The 17,002-nt window shown below is 41.5% G+C and overlaps 1 protein-coding gene across 12 annotated transcripts in view; it reads right to left on the minus strand.

The window, feature by feature from the left end:
* Positions 1–717: 717 nt before the first annotated feature.
* Positions 718–17,002, minus strand: part of ERC1 (ELKS/RAB6-interacting/CAST family member 1) — a 551,656-nt gene continuing 535,371 nt past the window's right edge. For all 12 annotated transcript variants that reach the window (XM_043540362.1, XM_043540357.1, XM_037877967.2 and 9 more), the window contains one exon: positions 718–8,053. In XM_043540362.1, the coding sequence (XP_043396297.1) occupies positions 7,916–8,053 (138 nt within the window). In that variant the 3' untranslated portion in view covers positions 718–7,915. The remainder of the gene's footprint in view (positions 8,054–17,002) is intronic.

Raw genomic sequence — 17,002 nt, forward strand, 5'->3', positions numbered from 1 at the left:
CAAAAGAAAAATTCATTAGAAGCAAACAGTGTTCTGTCACTTTGGTGAGGAACATCCTCCTCAAAGTGAGAGCATAGGTAGGAATGATCTGGTGGGAAGCATTTAAAAGGGATATTTCATCCCCATGGGGACTTGGGACCCACAGTTGCAGCTATGGGTAATTCTCTTTAGAAAGGTTATAAACTCCAGAAAAATGAGGATTTCTGAAGGCAGTGATGAAACAGTCACAGGCAGAAATTGCTTGTGCCCATAACATGCTGCTGGAAATAGGACACTCGGTAGAACCCACTTTTTCCATTCTGTGAGGCCTGGCATAGATCACTTTGTGGGACCTAGCACCATTCTCATGTTGTTGGGTATCTGATGCCTTGGGGATAGAGCTTTAATTTAGTTTGCACAGGCAATGTGCTTGTGGGCATTTTATTCTATAGGATGATGACTTGTAAGTTTTGAACAAGATGTGCTTCCAGATATGTGACCACACAGGAGATGGCTCTGAAATTGTCTCAATGCAAGGTGTTCGCTTGGGATTCAGGCCCTCTCTGGAGCAATACTTTAAGTCAACTTACTTTGGAAGGATGGAAGCAACAGAAAGAGAATAGCTCATTCTGGATACATTCTGCATCCCCAGTAGGAAACAAGACCCCTCCCTAATCCAAAATCTGGGGGAGAAAACATTACACAAGACACAATGGGACTGAAAGAAAGGGACAGCAAAGAGTTTTTAAATAATTTTATAATTTCTCGATGAATTTAGTTTGTGAATAAAAAAAAGAAAAAATGAACAAAAAGTGTTTATATTATCAAGGCAAAGTTGAATATAACACAATTTTCTTTGCAATTTCATTATCCTGTCAGTAACATGACTCCAGCAATAAAACACATACAAGTTGAAGGCAGCGTGCACACTTGCATCACAGACATCAATGTCTCCTGCTGCTGCTTTTCCAAAAGGAACTCAAGTATGCCAGACTCTATATCCAAAGCCAACCTCCTCCTCCACTAAAGTGCAACATGTCTCTTCCAAAGCAAATAAGGGATCCCTGGCTATAGAGTGGGTGTCCCACAAATTTTATTCCTTATGACAATCCACTGGGCTACTCCCAGGAACAATTTGGTAAAGCAGAATCTGGTGTGCTATCCATCATTTAATCAATCAGAGAGAAACACTAATACTGTTTTAGTGGCCTTGGAGCAGCATGTTAGATCAGCACAGAAATGGTTCCCCTGGCTGTGGTCCCATCTGAGTTATTCTCCTTCAGAAATCCATAAGCACTTTATCAGTATAGCAGCCCCAGGAATTACTGTAACAAATACATCAGTAAATGTTAAGAGAGACAATTACTGAACTCAAAACTTAAGTTCTGCAAGTCTGGCACAGGTACAGGCCAAACGGAAATTAATGCTCTTCCCAAATACTGAGGTTACTAGATAAAAGCAAAAGTGTTATTACATACACTTCACTAAAGCTGAGACCTGATCGGAACCATTGAGAGCTGGGTGAATGGACAAAAGTAGAGTAAAGGGTCAGTGTTTGGCTTGACATTTAGATTTATAGAGCTAAGCTTTTACAAAGTCTAAGACTAGAGCCTATTAGCAGAAATGGTTCCCTGATTTTTATTTTTAATGGAAACAGTTGGTTTTGAACAAATAAACCCAAACACTGCAGGACATGAAAGTGAAACTGATTGCCTTAGTTTTCAATGTCCAAACTAGAAAAAGTGCAAAAAGTAAACAAACAGCATAGTGAAAAATGGAATTGTAAAAAATACATTCATTTAAAATAACTTAAGGTGTCACTAACAACACGAGTACAGAAATGTGTCTGTTTACCAATATGCAGTTTTAAGTTGACAGAGTCTTTTTATATAGTCCAATCTTTGAAACAACTGGAGCAGAAAAGGGCTGGAAGCCCTTCAATGCTGCACAAAAGATGCTGGATACAGTTTTAAAAACAGGCACCTGCAATATAAGCATTGCATTATGCGAACTGGTAACTGTAGAAGCCAATCTGCATGTGCACATGCCCACATAATTTATAGGTGCAGTTCAAGTGCCAATGTCTGAAGATTTGCCCCAAAGCATCCAATCCATTTGTGTCAATGGGTGATAACCTAAAGGACATGCTGGGCTGATAACTGTACTAGTAAAGACTAGTTTCTAAAACATATTTCCCCCTCCCATTTCTATACTCTGTGGTTAGTATGTACAGTGTAAAACTGGGGGAGAGGGAACATACAGTATGGGGTGATTTCCTAAGAGACCAAACTAGTTTTGATGTCACTAGCCTGTTAAAGGCAATTGATTATAATCATGAGCCCACACAAATCGTTTTCCTTACAAACCCAGGAGGAGGAGTCAGAGCTTTGCTGTGTCATAACTTGAATTCCTTTTATTTACATTTATTATTATATTTTTAAAAACACATCTTTTTCAGTTCTACTTCTATCGCTTTTTTTTTTAATCTGACAACAGACACACACTGTTGGTAACTGTCCGAACCATAGGACCACACAGACAATATTGACAAGCAGAAAACAAAACAGGAAAAAATACCCTGAAAAAGTCAGGGGAAATACCGATGATAAGGTTACAGCACTCGCCACACACACTGGAAAAAGTCAGCATTCTTGTGTTTATGCATTTGACACTAAAAAGTTTTGAAACAGTTTTCTTTTTTTAAAAAATTGCAGACACAGCCATTTAGTTCAGAAGGATCTGTTGTAGCATAGGGTTCCCTCTTCTTACATGGAAAAAAACCCCATTAAAAACATTATTTTGTTTAAAAAACCTGACACATATTCTCTGCCATGACCATGAGATTGGCAGAGAAGAGTTTATCTTGTCAGTTCAGCACAGTCCAAAAATGCTCTTTGCCTGACCCTCCCACTCCACTAGCTTCACTGGGGCAGTGTTATTTATCCAGAGCCTTCTGTTTCCGCTGTCTGGGTCAGTGCAGATGCTCAGTTGAGTAGGGGCTTCTTTTAATCCCAGACGATTATACTACTTTCCTTTTTAGTTCATTGAAGTCCTTGTGGAGTATGTACACTGGTGATGTAGTAGAACTTTTGCTTTATATTGGAATCAATAGAGGATTCTTTATCCCACCACCCTTTGTAAGGAAACCTTCATGGCAGTGAGTGACAATGCGTGGGGGCTGCTCCATTTTACCCTTTATCAGATGTGAGAATTTCCTAACACAAACATTAGCAGCAGCTATGGGTGGGAGCTATAAGGGTGAGGAAAAACAGATACCACTGGGTTTAGAAAAGAGGGTGTGTGAGGCCAGGGATGGGTCTCTGACATTAGCACTCCTCTGAAAAGAGGTCTCCATTCTTCCCTGGTACAAAATAATAGGAGACACAAAGTATCACAAAATTGCTAGAGGAGGTATTAGTCCAGAAGTACACCTGGAAACGGCACATAAAGATTGTTGTATCTCACAACCTTCATCCCCACCCCCTGAGATTACCTGAAGTTTGGATTTTGCAAAGAGGGTTTGGCATTTCTGAGGGGGAGATCTGGCCAAGGTAGTCCACATAAGAGACAATACCACAAGTCTAGAGTTTCACCTGGCATGCAGCTCATCAATTCTTCCTCCAGTCACGAATAGTGTCACTATTTTTGCAGTTCTAGTGTTGCAGTGTCCGTTTCATTAGTGTTTTTAAACCACATTTGGTGCGAAGGAAATGATCTTGGATTCTTGGGGATCGTGACTAAGTGGGGCTTGAGGAGCTCCACTTGTATCTACACTCAAACTCTGATAACATATCCTGTTTAATCTATTATGGAGAGTTTCTCCAGTTCTTAAACCTCTCAGCTTCTCTGCAAATAAGCACTTTAATAGCTTGAAAGAAAAAAATTATTAAACCAATAAAACCCCATCATAATTTTATAGCAAGCGGAACTCCATTAATGTGACAAGAATAAGCAAGATTCCACAGACTTTTTGTAAGGTTGTCCTTGGAAACTGGACTCTGGGGCAGGAAAACAGAAAGGGCAAATGGATTTGCCAGGAATACTATACTGCATTGTAGAGCTGTATTTCCTGGATACTGGCTCGGTCTCCCTGGCAATTGAGATGGGGAAATACAAGTTTAAAAGAGCTGTGATAGATTGGGCAACTGGGTGACTGCACACATGCATGCGGGGATACCCCCCCACCAGGACACCCCTCCCCTCCCGCCGCCATGTGCATGAATGATATGCCATCTCATGATGGATCCTACGTCACCTAAATCCATGAGTTACCCTAAGGCTAATGGCATGGCACTCCATAAAAGAAAAAATGTTGAGATGGGTCATGTTCAGTATTAATTAATGGCCAGCCATCTCTCCCTGAATCAAACAGCTCCCAGGGCTATTCAGCATGATATGATCTCTATCTAAGCAGGATAAAGGAGATTATCTGTAACAGTTCACTAGAGATCAAGTCAGATCAAGTCTGTTCCCAGATAAGATCTGGCTCACTCACTTTACTGAGGGCTTAGATCAAGGTTCACAGTGGCAGGGCTAGGAGCCCAACAAGACTACAGTAGGTAATGGAAGGAAATGCAGCAAGGCACAATATTTCAGATGGAGAAAAACAGCAGATGTGTTACTTGAAGATAAAAACCCAATGGCCAGTGTGAGAATTATCCCTGCTTGACAAATCCGTCCAAAGAACATGCTGGAAGCAGTGTAGAGTGCAAACAGTAGGAGTTACGTGGCTTTCACTGCACAAACCTTGCACCCACTGTCATGAGATTGACATGCTTTTGTTGAGGCAGTTCCAGTTGTACAGAAGTGCAGCCACATGGTGGCAGCTGAGTTAAAGACCCTAGAAGTCCCAGCATGGAAAATCGGGGGTTTCTTGTGATTTATGGGCAGTGCAATAAACAAAGGGAACTGAAGTAATAGCCACAAATGACCACTATTCACTCCCCTCCCCTCCCCAGAAACACTATCAAGGAGCATCTCAGTAAAAGGTTTACGAGTAGGAGTCATCTGAACCATCGATAAGGGAAATTCCACAGCTTCTCACAGAAAGAGGATTATTTTACAGCAGGGAACAAGGACAGCTGGAGATTTGACCATATAAGCTAATGGGACAGTCAGGAAGCAGTGGTGGTGGGAAGATGCTACAACGATGGCTGTGATGGTTTTATAGGCAGCATTAAATTCCTAAAGTGAGTAATTATGGGTGATGAAGAGAAAGCAAGAGGAAAGATTTCAAAACAGTTTCTATCAAAACGTGCTGACTCAAATAATAAGGCCAAGGGAGCGGCTCTGGTATGAGGCATGGCTCAGTGGTATGTACAGTCACTGTCTATATGTCTTCCGGTACATGCTGTTTCACCCTTGCAACCAGTCAGGTTCCCACTCCTTTCCCACTCAATGACAAAAAAGCATCAGACACTGCCTATTACGGCAGTGAGAACTAAAGCTGTATTTCTTGATTTGCAAAGCAACAAAGGCTCAAAACAAATAAATGTGAACATCATAGGAAACTCAGGAAGGGACACCATTACTGATCCAGTTCCCCCTAAGACATTCCCTTTTATACCAATAAGAGGAGAAGGTTGAATTCCTTTAAGTGGTTTGCTGTTGGCAATGGATAACCCACTATGTCCTTTCATAATGAGAAAGGTAGAATGAGCTTAGACATGGTTTACTTTAAAACTATTCATTATATTTTATGGGAATGCCAGTGAAAAACCTTTTCTTGCCTTGACTTTCAGTGCTATTTTCAGATAAGCGCAGGGTGAGTGTTGACTCTCAAGTCTTTGCAAATCATCTTCATATCCAGAGGGGTTAGTCAACCCAAAAATGGAAAAAGGGGTGAAGGAAACTGATCTGCAGACTTGAAAGACAAGGAAATGGGGTTAGCTGACTGGGACTACAGCATTTTGGGCAGTGAAAGGGCTCTGTGATGTGGATTCAGAATTTAATGAGGGGGAGAGGAAATTACATTGCAGGCTCCAAATGGTGAAAGGGGTCTATTGGGAGACTGCCCTAAAGGCTTGGATTACAGACATTTAATATCAGATATTTCTAGACTTTGAAAGATCAGTCAGAGCTAGAGCCGACGCACCAGGAGTAAAGACAGTGACTACTGACGCAGACCTGCTGGGAAAGCAACTGAAGAGCCAGCAATCTCTCCACTATGATACTGGCTTCCAAGTCTTCCCACCCTCTTCTTTAATGTAACAAAACTCTGTTTTCTTAACCTGGAATACGAGAGCACCAAAAATTCAAAAGGGGATAACTCTTTTAAGGGGCATGTAGGGTGACGCCAAAAAGTTCTGTCCTTTGAATATTCAGAGGCTCACTGAAAACTTGCAACAAAACCATGTCTTCAATGTTAGTGCAAAGTGCATGAAAGAACATTCAGAGTCCTAGCCATGATGCAGATTCTGATTTGCTAATAGAAGGACAAACAGATCAGCTATGTGAAATCACATCACTTATCAGCAGGGGATTTAGTAAGGGTAAGGGGTGGATGGGCCTATGACTAAGGCCTCATCTACATTCAAAAGTTGCACTGGTTTAACTGATGGTATGATTTTAAACCAAATTACTTAAACCACTGGAAAGCATAGTGTAGATCGGGGTTCTCAAACTGGGGGTCGGGACCCCTCAGGGGGTTGCGAGGTTATTACATGGGGGGGTGATGAGCTGTCAGCCTCCACTAGAAACCCCGCTTTGCCTCCAGCATTTATAACGGTGTTAAATATATTAAAAAGTGTTTTTAATTTATAAGGGGGGGGGGGTCGCACTCAAAGGCTTGCTATGTGAAAGGGGTCACCAGTACAGAAATTTGAGAACCACTGGTGCAGATACTCTTATTTTGATTTAAGAAGGGCTTATTTTAGTTTAGCTTCAATCGATTCTTAAGATAAATCAAAATAACCTGATTTAAATTGAAGTAAGTGTGATCAGACAGCCTGTTCTACGAGTTTACCTAAATTGGTTTTTAAAAAAATCACACTTTTAGTCAACTGTTGCAACTTTCTCACGCAGACAATGTGTAGGACTCCTCTCCTGGCAATTAGAATTCACAGAAGCCACTGCCTGAAAAATTATCAATAGTAAGGGAGAAAAATCAAGTCCAGGAGCTGCCCTGCTGCCCAGAGCCTGTTTGAAGGAAGGAAGCTCTCTGTAAACAAGAATTTACAAGATACAGATGAGATACACTATGATGCAAAATAACTAGGACAGACCAAGAAAGCCAACTAAAGAAAACATTCTTCTGAAAAAAAAGCCATTCTCAGTACTTCAGAGCCAATGAACAACAAAAGTGAGGCTAAATAAACAGAAATCATCAATCAGAAATCACCCATATGCCTATCTTGTCCCACAGTTACTGCATGGAAGTGACCAGTAGGACCACATAAGGAGACTTTCCCCTTTTCATAAGAAATCACTAATTTAGAGACAGACAGCAAATCCTGAGATAGCTGATGTGATCAGCTCTTGGCCTTTATCACTGTTCTCAGTCTTAGTATTAAGAAATTCAGGCTTTCAGTTTGTATGGGGAAGAAAACAGCAACAAAAGACAAGTGCTCCCCCATTCACTACCTCAAGGAAAAATCATAGCCACTCATGTCCAAAAGCCCTCTTCTGTGCTCACTGGATTCAGCAAGTCTCTGCTCAGATGTATCCAAAAGCCTCAACAGAGAAAGTTAGCTGGGAGGCAGATACCAAAGTAGAAAGGCAGTGAGAGGATGAATGCAGACATGATTCAGTAACCATAGACTGGAAGAACCAAGGTAGCATGTAATTTATAAAGTTTTCCTTTCTTTCTTTGTAAAAGGTGCACCAAAATTTCCTGTTCCCTTGTCCTTCTTTCACAATTCTCTCCATTTTCATGACTTCTTGGACTGACTGGGCTTGGTCACTAGGTGTTCTGTTCTATTCAGGCTAGCAGCTGAGATCATGATGACTCCTCAAGTGCGTTGACGACTTGCTCCAGAATGTCAGGACAGTGATCTGCTATCTGCTGTAGGATGGCATTGGCAAACTCCTGCAGCTCAGCGCTGTCCTTCTCACCCTTTTCTAACTCACCATGAAGCTGCAAGGAAAAAAAAAATCACATTTTAGACCATTATTATTATTTGTATTTTGGTAGCACCTAAGGGCTCCTTCATAGTTGGCATTATAAGGAAATTGCATAAATGCAGTCCTTGCCTCAGAGACCTCACAATCTGGGTTTGAGCATCAGCTTTAGAGAGGAAGCCAGAAGCAGTGTAACATTCTGGGAACTACTAGCATTGATATTTTTCTCTGGTTGCTTCTCCACAGGCTTGTTAGAGCCCCGAGGAGCCTGAGCTTCCCACAACCTGCTTTACGCTTTTCACCCTAGACTAGCATTGTGATGCTCACATCTTGTCTACAGGGAAAAAAGACCAGAATAGCTATTGCAGCATAAGCTATCAGGCAGTATGTCCCTGTATCCCCTTGTGAGGATACACTATTTCAGGATAAAAGTCACTTTATTCCAGATTAAGTACTGTGATTTGTGAGCGCAGTAATTATTCTGGAATAAAGTGATTTTTGTTCTGGAATAGTGTCCGCACAGGGAGCTATCATGGAACAGCTTATTCTACAACAGCTATTACAGTCAATTTTCCCATGTAGACAAGCCCTTAGGTCAATATGAGAGCCAGTTAACCCATCCTCTGCTAGCCAGAGGAGGCCCTGTTGAGGTAGGGAACCACACCTGTGGTGTTAGTTGTGAATGTTTAGAGCTGTCACTGGGGGCACAGAGCAAAGAGGTAAGAGTCTGTGGGAATAGAAAAGAGTCATGCACTGACCCCAACCATAAAGTCTCTGTAATTTCTACAGTCTCCACCTTGGGAGCTGAAGCACACAGCCTTCTACTGTATTTCTGGCTCCTGCAGGCATGTGTTGTGACAGCAAGAATGGAATCAAGCAAAGAAAGTAAGTTACAAAGCCAGTTTTAATCCCTTTGCTTAAAAGATTTATAACGTGGCCATTGTAATTTACATTTTTCTGAAATTTGTCACAGTGCATGCTTCCAGCCCAGAAGTGTTTTTATTTGTTGAATATGTGTAGCAAAAATGTGTTTCTCTTTACTACATATTTCATTAAAAACAAAACAAAACTGAGAATATCAAAGAGGCATTGTTAAGTACCCAAACGTTAGAAAAAGTTAAAATTACAATTGCTTGCATAACCCTAACTCTGTCCCTTTGAGTGGACTTTAAATTACATGATACCACGCTATTACTTCTGCAGAACACCTTCCTTATTCAGTGTACAGTGCATAGAAAGGATGGGAAAAAAACTTCTTAAAATAGAAATTAACAGGAATGCTGCACACAGTACAGCCACTGTCAACCAAAATTTTATTTTCTCTATGGAAATTAAATACTTATTTTGTTCAGAGAGTACATCTCCTGTCTTATTCACTATGCCTTGTCCAGACTGTGCAATGAGGACCAAACTTTCTCAGTTACACCACCTTACGTTTCCAGTTCAATTACTCTGCATTCACACTATTATAATTGCAACCAGAATTTGGCTAGAAGGAATAATGGATTCTCAAACCCTTGCCTTATTCATTGCACAGTCTCCAAATTGTGCTTTTGAAGTAAGTGCTGTCATTTCATATGATGTGTTTAACAGGTTTCTATAGGTAGACTCACCAATTAGTTGTGTGTGTAATGACATTTGTGCAAGTAGTGGAATCTTAATGAAGAAAGGAAAATGACTACCTTCACAATGTGAAATATCTAACCAGGAATTGGTAGAGTATGTTCTTATCTGTGACCTGAGTATTGTCATAAAGAAGGCAACCACTATATGATTAAGTGTAAGACATTCACATTTTTCTTTTGTTGTTAGGACTAACATTTGTGATGGGTGGATAAGGTTCTCTCAGCATTTCTGATGTTTCTCAGTACCTTGCTCTGAAGGCAAAGTTAGTGTTCTTTGGGCTGGCTGTTACTATGTCTCTATACTTTCAAAACTTAGGATTTCTAACACTGAATTTCCTGTTTCTAATACTATTAAAGAAATATTACAACAACATTTTCGTAAGGTTTATGATTATGTAATATACTTTGGAGAGGGGCTTATGCCAAAAATCACAAATGCAAAAGCAACCTGATCATGACTCTCAAAATGACATGAGCTGGGTAAGTGGGGTGGAGGAGACAGAGGGGAATGCTCTGGACTCTGTAACTGCTCTCAAAGGAGAAAGGAACGAGAAAGGAAATTAAGAAGGAACTCAGCATGGCTTCGAAACATGTTGGATATGTGATTAACTTGGCCTCAGTAGCTGGATGATAGCCTGGCAGCTCTAATGGAATGGAAAAGGCTAGGAAACGTCCAGTACTCAAGCAGGGATGGAAGAACCAGCACAGTCACCTAGAAGCAGTGCTAAATTGCAAGGCAAGAGACTTGGCTTCAGGAGCTGCTTTATGTCTCAAGTTGCTCAAGTTAGTGAAACTCTAGCAACTCAACTACACTCCAAAGACACTACAGTAAAGCACCTACTACTGGCAAATTCACAGAATAGCACTGATACTGACTTGGTGGCATGGCTTCACTCCCCCGCCCACTCCCCCATATGCCAAAGTAAAGTCTTCATGGTGACAGTAATCAGAAGTGTTTATGTTGCATGGAGGTGGGGGAGAGGGAGGGCAAGAGAAATTTAAAGAGATCAAAAGGGAAAATGACATATATAATTCTGCTTCTTTGAAGAAACAACCTCCTTGCAGGATTCCCATTCATGGATTTTGGCTCTTTAGTGCAAGACCAGCAGAACTCCCCAAGCTAAGGTCTTTTTGAAAGCAGTGTTATCAAGGGAATGCATGAGCCAGGAGCCCTACTGGTTGTCTTGCACCACCACATGGAGTATAAATGCTGCCCTCTGGCCATTTCAGTCAGATGCTCCAGCTGAGCGTGGGGTGAAGCTTCCAGGAAGAATTAAACAGTTCAAGGTGATCAACAGAAAATAAAAAAAACACCTCAAAAGAGGTAACCGCCAATCTGTGAGGGGAGGTGGATGGACAAGTGAGAATTCTGCACGATGATATCTTCAGAGAAGCAGAATTAAAAGTAAAATCATTTCCTCTTTGCTAAACATGCTATTTGTGTCAGGAGTCTCATTCCTGGAGAGTAATCTCTTCAAAGAAAGATAAAAGTAGAGCTCCAGTGAGCAACAATAATTAAGGTCAATGCCAACAGTGTGAACAGGGAGGGTTTATCTAAATGTATACACAAATTCATATGTGTTACTAAGATTCCTTGCAAACTCAACAAAAACAATGTACAACAATGTACAGCACACAGCCAAAAGAAAGAAAATCCAACTGAAAATACGGGACTTCATGAAGTAAAGCAAATCATTCTGTGGGTCGGAGATGTTTGGCCTTCTCTACCTTGGAAACTAGTTTTGGAGCATGAAGAGTCTACAACAAGATTCCTCCCCCACAACGCTGAATACATGCAGTAATGCTTTGTAAATAAGCATGGGCAGAGAAGTCTGTATAGCTATTTTGCAGATGTCTGTGATGGAAACATTTCTGAAAATGTTGTGGTGGCACAACCTTGCCTTGAATTGAGTGAGCATTGAAAAAGCTAGTTTCAGGGCAGTCAGATTTAACAATGTGAAATGTAATCAGACATCCACTTAGACACTGTCCTCTTAGTAATATGACTGTCCAATGAATTGGTGTCAAAAGAAGCAAAGTTGAGTGGACTGTCTATGGGTTATAGTCTGTGCCAAACAGAACCCCAAGGACCTTCTGTCATCAAGCGTATAGTGAAAGATGCCAATCTTCGTGAGGCCCGAGTGTAGAAAAATGTTGGTAAAACAATAGGCTCATTAAGGTGGAACTTCATCACCTTGGAGAAGAATATCGGATGAGTCCATAGCACCACTTCATCCTTTGAAAAATCTGATATAAGGTGTGGCAAGGCACTTACTCTATCTTGCTGGACTTAGCGCTTCCCCCTCTGGCAGAGGCGGGGCCTGGGGTAAATCAACCACATTCTGAACAGTGTCTGTCTTCCCTTATCAGTATTTTCAAGGTAGGCCTCACGGTAGGCCCAAGAAGTGCTTCTCTAGCAAACAAAAAGAAACCATTTTACAAACACAAAACAAAGGAGGATACCTTTCCCTGCTCCCTTGCTGGGGTGGTGGTGTCCTATATCTGGCCCCGGGGTGTCAGTCCTTCCCTAAACGGGCACTCAGCTTTGGTTGTTCCCCCCTGTAGGAAGGAGAGCAGCCTCTCTCCCTGGAGCAGCTTGTCTCTTTCTCCACCTCTCTCACCAGAGGAGGGGTTTTTAAAGGTCTCAGGAAGCCCTTAATTGGATTCAGGTGTTCCTAACTGACCTAGGGTAACCCCTTCTCAGTTTATAGGAAAAAGGGCCCTTATAATTCTAGAGCTAATATACCTGCCTTCCACCACTCTCTTGCAGTTGTCCCACCTGACTTTGTCACAAAGGCAAATCACTCACCAGAGCCTGAAGTTTTCTTACTCTGTGAGCTGATGCCACTGTCAACAGGAAAATTACTTCTATGTAAGACACTCTAACCCAGAGGAAGAGAGTTCAAAAGGAGCTTTCATCCCCTATGTAAAGACCATACTGATATCCCACAACAGAAGAAGTTTTATAATGGAAGGTGGGCTTTAAAAGCCCCACATGAACCTGCTAATAATGGGATATAAAGACAGTGGTCTACTTTAGGCTATGATTAGATCAGAATAGCTATCAAATGTATCTGGATTGAGTTAGTCTTTAAGATGGATGCAGACAGATGAATAAGGTACTCCAGCAGTTTCTGAGTTGTTCAAGTAAAGGGGTCTGACTTGAGTCTGATTTCATCACACTGCAGGCAGGAACCAAGGTACCAGGGAGAGAGCTTCCAAGATGGAATGGAACAAGATTCTCTTGTTCTGAAGGTGATGATCTGGTGTTCCCTCCCCGGTGTTATATGGACCGGTGACCTGCTAGGTCACTCCAATCCTTGACTCTGGGAGCCAGCCTTACCCTGCTCTGCTGTGAGAACCCCCACTCCTGGGCTGTTCACACACAGCCTCTGGCATGTAAGCTGCTTGGATTGTGCAATTGAATGACACTAGCCAATATCGCCAGTTCCAGACACAACCCTAGGAACCTCCGTCTTACAGCATCCAGTTATGCCTGCTGGATGCTGCAAGCTTACAGGAGTTCATCAATTTAACAAAGAAATTGATATGTACCAGGCTTGTTATCCCAAGGGGAGTCTCTGACGTGCTTCAAACCAAACGCATTGCTTCAGGTAGAACAAACAAACAAATTTATTAACTACTAAGATAGATTTTAAGTAATATTAAGTGATAGGCAAAAAATCAGAGTGGTTACTAAAATAAAATATAAGCACGCAGTTTAAACTCTCAACTCTATTAGACTGGGCAACATCTAGATTAAGCAGTTTTTCTCATCCCACTGGATATTGCAGTCCTTAATATACAGGTTTGTTCCTTAAACCTGGGCCAATCTCCTCTGTTGGAGTCTTTTCTTCTTCTTAGTATCTTGCTTACAGCAAAGGTGGGGGCAGGAGAAGGGCCCAGTATGTGTCCAGTTTCTCTGTTTTATACCCTCAGTCCATGTGCTTGGGGAGCACAAGTCCAGGCATGTCAGGAGGGGCACTGCTAAGTCTCTCCAAGCAAGGTTGAGCAATTCCCCTGGTGTGGCCTCATGCAGGTGAGTCACTGCATTGTAGCTCCCTTGCTGGACAATGGCTGTTGATGGGCTGTTTGACACCCCACCCGGGCGTTGGTTACTTTCCTTGCTGTTGCCTCCAGGGAGCTAATATCTGGCTGATTCCCCAATTTACAGCATGTTTTAGTGACCACCATACAACAAAAATTCTCATAACTTTATATACATTAATTATACACATATATGGACAGAGAAATGACTTTCAGCAGATCATAACCTTTCCCGATACCTTACAAAGCATGCTTTATATGTAAGATCACGATTATATGAAAATGAGGAATATGGGGGTTACAGTATGCTCCCCCAAGGTATAGAATGTCACACTGAGCCCTGATTCTAATCTTGACAGGATTGGCTTTGGCCATTTACAACAGATCTGAAAACCATGCCTGGATGGGCCAGCATACGGTTGTTAGGATAACTGAACTGCTCTCTCCTGAGATTTGCCAGGACTTTGCTACCAATGGGACTAACAGAAAGGTGTACAGAAGCTACCTTCCAGAGTCAGTGGACAAGGTCATCTCTTGCTAGTGAAATCTTTTCTTTGAATCACAGAAGTGTAGGACTGGAAGGGACCTCAATAGGTCATCTAGTCTAGTCCCCTGCACTCAAAGCAGGACTAAATAATAGCTAGGCCATTCCTGACAGGTGCTTATCTAACCTGTTCTTAAAAACTTCCAATGACAGAGATTCCACAGCCTCCCTAAGCAATTTGTTCCAGTGCTTAACTACCCTGAGAGTTAGGAAGTTTTTTTCTAATGTCAAACCTAAACCTCCTTTGCTGCAATTTTAGCCCATTGCTTCTTGTCCTATCATCAGAGGTTAAGGAGAACAATTTTTCACCCTCCTCCTTGTAATAACCTTTTATGTACTTGAAAACTATCATCATGTGCCCCCTCAATCTTCTCTTCTACAGACTAAACAAACCCAAATCTTTCATGCAGCCAGAAGTAAAAAATTGGCACCTTCTTCTTCAGATGAGTCATGAAGAGATCTACTGCTGGTGTTCCCTACTTGAGAAAGATCTAATCTGCCAGCATCCCTGATCCAGAGACCACTCATGAGGATCTACCACAAACTGACAGTCTGTCTGCTGTTTTGTTTTCCTTGTTTTCCTTGGCCAGGCACATGGAGAGCAGGGAACAGACTGTGGGACACAGCTCACTCCAACTCCTGGAGGGCCTCCTACCATAGTAGGTGCAAACAGGTATCTCCATGTGTGCTTATATAGGCTGTGATGGATCTGATTGTCCCTTTAAACTATGACCTCATGGGACTCTACCATTTCTCAAAGTCCAGGACTCCCATCATCTCCAAGATATTTATATTCACATGCTGTTCCTGGGGAACCCAATTTTTCTGGTTCCTCCATATGGGCTCTCTATCCTAGGTAGGATGCATCTGTAGACACTACAATTTAAATGTTCAGAAGCCCATTCCTAATTGCAGATTTCACCTAAATTATCACAGTTTCAGAAAGATCCAAAGCCAGATGGGATGCATGAGTCCTTGTGGGCTTTTATTGGGATCACGGGGTGAACTGAGGTCGCCTAATATGGAGGCATGCAATAGGAACTTACATAAAACCCAACATACATAGCATGGTCCAAGCTGTCATCAGCTGGTTCTTTCTTATGCTTTTTAACCAGACTGGGGATGTCTTAGGTCCTGTATTTGGGCAGGAAGGCTTTGAGTTGAGCCATATCTAGAAGGGTTCCTATGTACAAATAATTGTCGGCTAGAGACAAGCTGGGACTTTGAATAGCTTATGAACATCAGTGATCCAAGCACGCAGTAGTGACCTGGATTGATTTTATAATACCCTTTGAGTTATGTCCTTGAATAGCCAATCATCCATATAGGGGCACGTGTGCATTCCCAGCCTGTCCACATAGGCCACAACCGCTGCCAAACATTTCCTAGCAACACATTGTGCAAAAGGCAAGGCACAAATCTGATACTTTGCATGAGAAATATCCTTATTTAAATGTGAGTGTGTAAGTAGTAGGGCTGTCTATTAATAGCAGTTAACTCACGCGATTAACTAAAAAAAAAATTAATCGTGATTAATCGCACTGTTAAACAATAGAATACCAATTGAAATTTATTAAATACTTTGGATGTTTTTCTACATTTTCATATACATATTGTATTCTGTTTTGTAATTTGAATCTGGGTGTGTATTATTTTTGATTATAACTATTTACACTGTAAAAATGATAAACAAAAGAAATATTTTTCAATTCACCTCATACAAGTACTGTAATGCAATCTTTGTCGTGAAAGTGCAACTTACAACTGTAGATTTTTTTTTGTTACATAACTGCACTCAAAAACAAAACAATGTAAAACTTTAGAGCCTACAAGTCCACTCAGTCCTACTTCTTGTTCAGCTAATCGCTAAGACAAACAAGTTTGTTTACATTTAAAGGAGATAATGCTATCCTCTTCTTACTTACAATGTCACCAGAAAGTGAGAACAGGCATTTGCATGGCACTTTTGTAGCCGGCATTGCAAGGTATTTACGTGCCAGATATGCTAAACATTCGTATGCCCCTTCATGCTTCGGCCACCCTTCCAGAGGACATGCTTCCATGCTGATGACACGTGTTAAAAAAATAATGCATTAATTAAATTTGCGACTGAACTTCTTGGGGGAGAATTGTATGTCCCCTGCTCTGTTTTACCCACATTCTGCCATATATTTCATGTTACAACAGTCTCAGATGATGACCCGGCACATGTTCATTTTAAGAACAATTTCACTGCAGATTTCACAAAACGCAAAGAAGGTACCAATGTGAGATTTCTAAGGATAGCTACAGCACTCGACCCAAGGTTTAAGCATCTGAAGTGCCTTCCACAATTTGAGAAGGGTGAGGTGTGAAGCATGCTTTCGGAAGTCTTAAAAGTGTAACACCCCGATGCGGAAACTACAGAACACGAACCACCAAAAGAGAAAATCAACCTTCTCCTGGTGGCATCTGACTCAGAAAATGAAAGTGAACATGTGTCAGTCTGCTCTGCTTTGGATTGTTATCGAGCAGAACCTGTCATCAGCATGGACGCATGTCCTCTGGAATGGTGGTTGAAGTAGAAAGGGACATATGAATGCTTAGTGCATCTGGCACATAAATATCTTGTGACGCTGGCTACAACAGTGCCATGAGAACGCCTGTTCTCACTTTCAGGTAACATTGTAAACAAGAAGTGGGCAGCATTATCTCCTGCAAATGTAAACAAACTTGTTTGTCTGAGAAATTGGTTGAACAAGAAGTAGGA

The sequence above is a fragment of the Chelonia mydas genome, chromosome 1, assembly GCF_015237465.2.
Source record: "Chelonia mydas isolate rCheMyd1 chromosome 1, rCheMyd1.pri.v2, whole genome shotgun sequence".
NCBI classification, from domain to species: Eukaryota; Metazoa; Chordata; order Testudines; family Cheloniidae; genus Chelonia; species Chelonia mydas.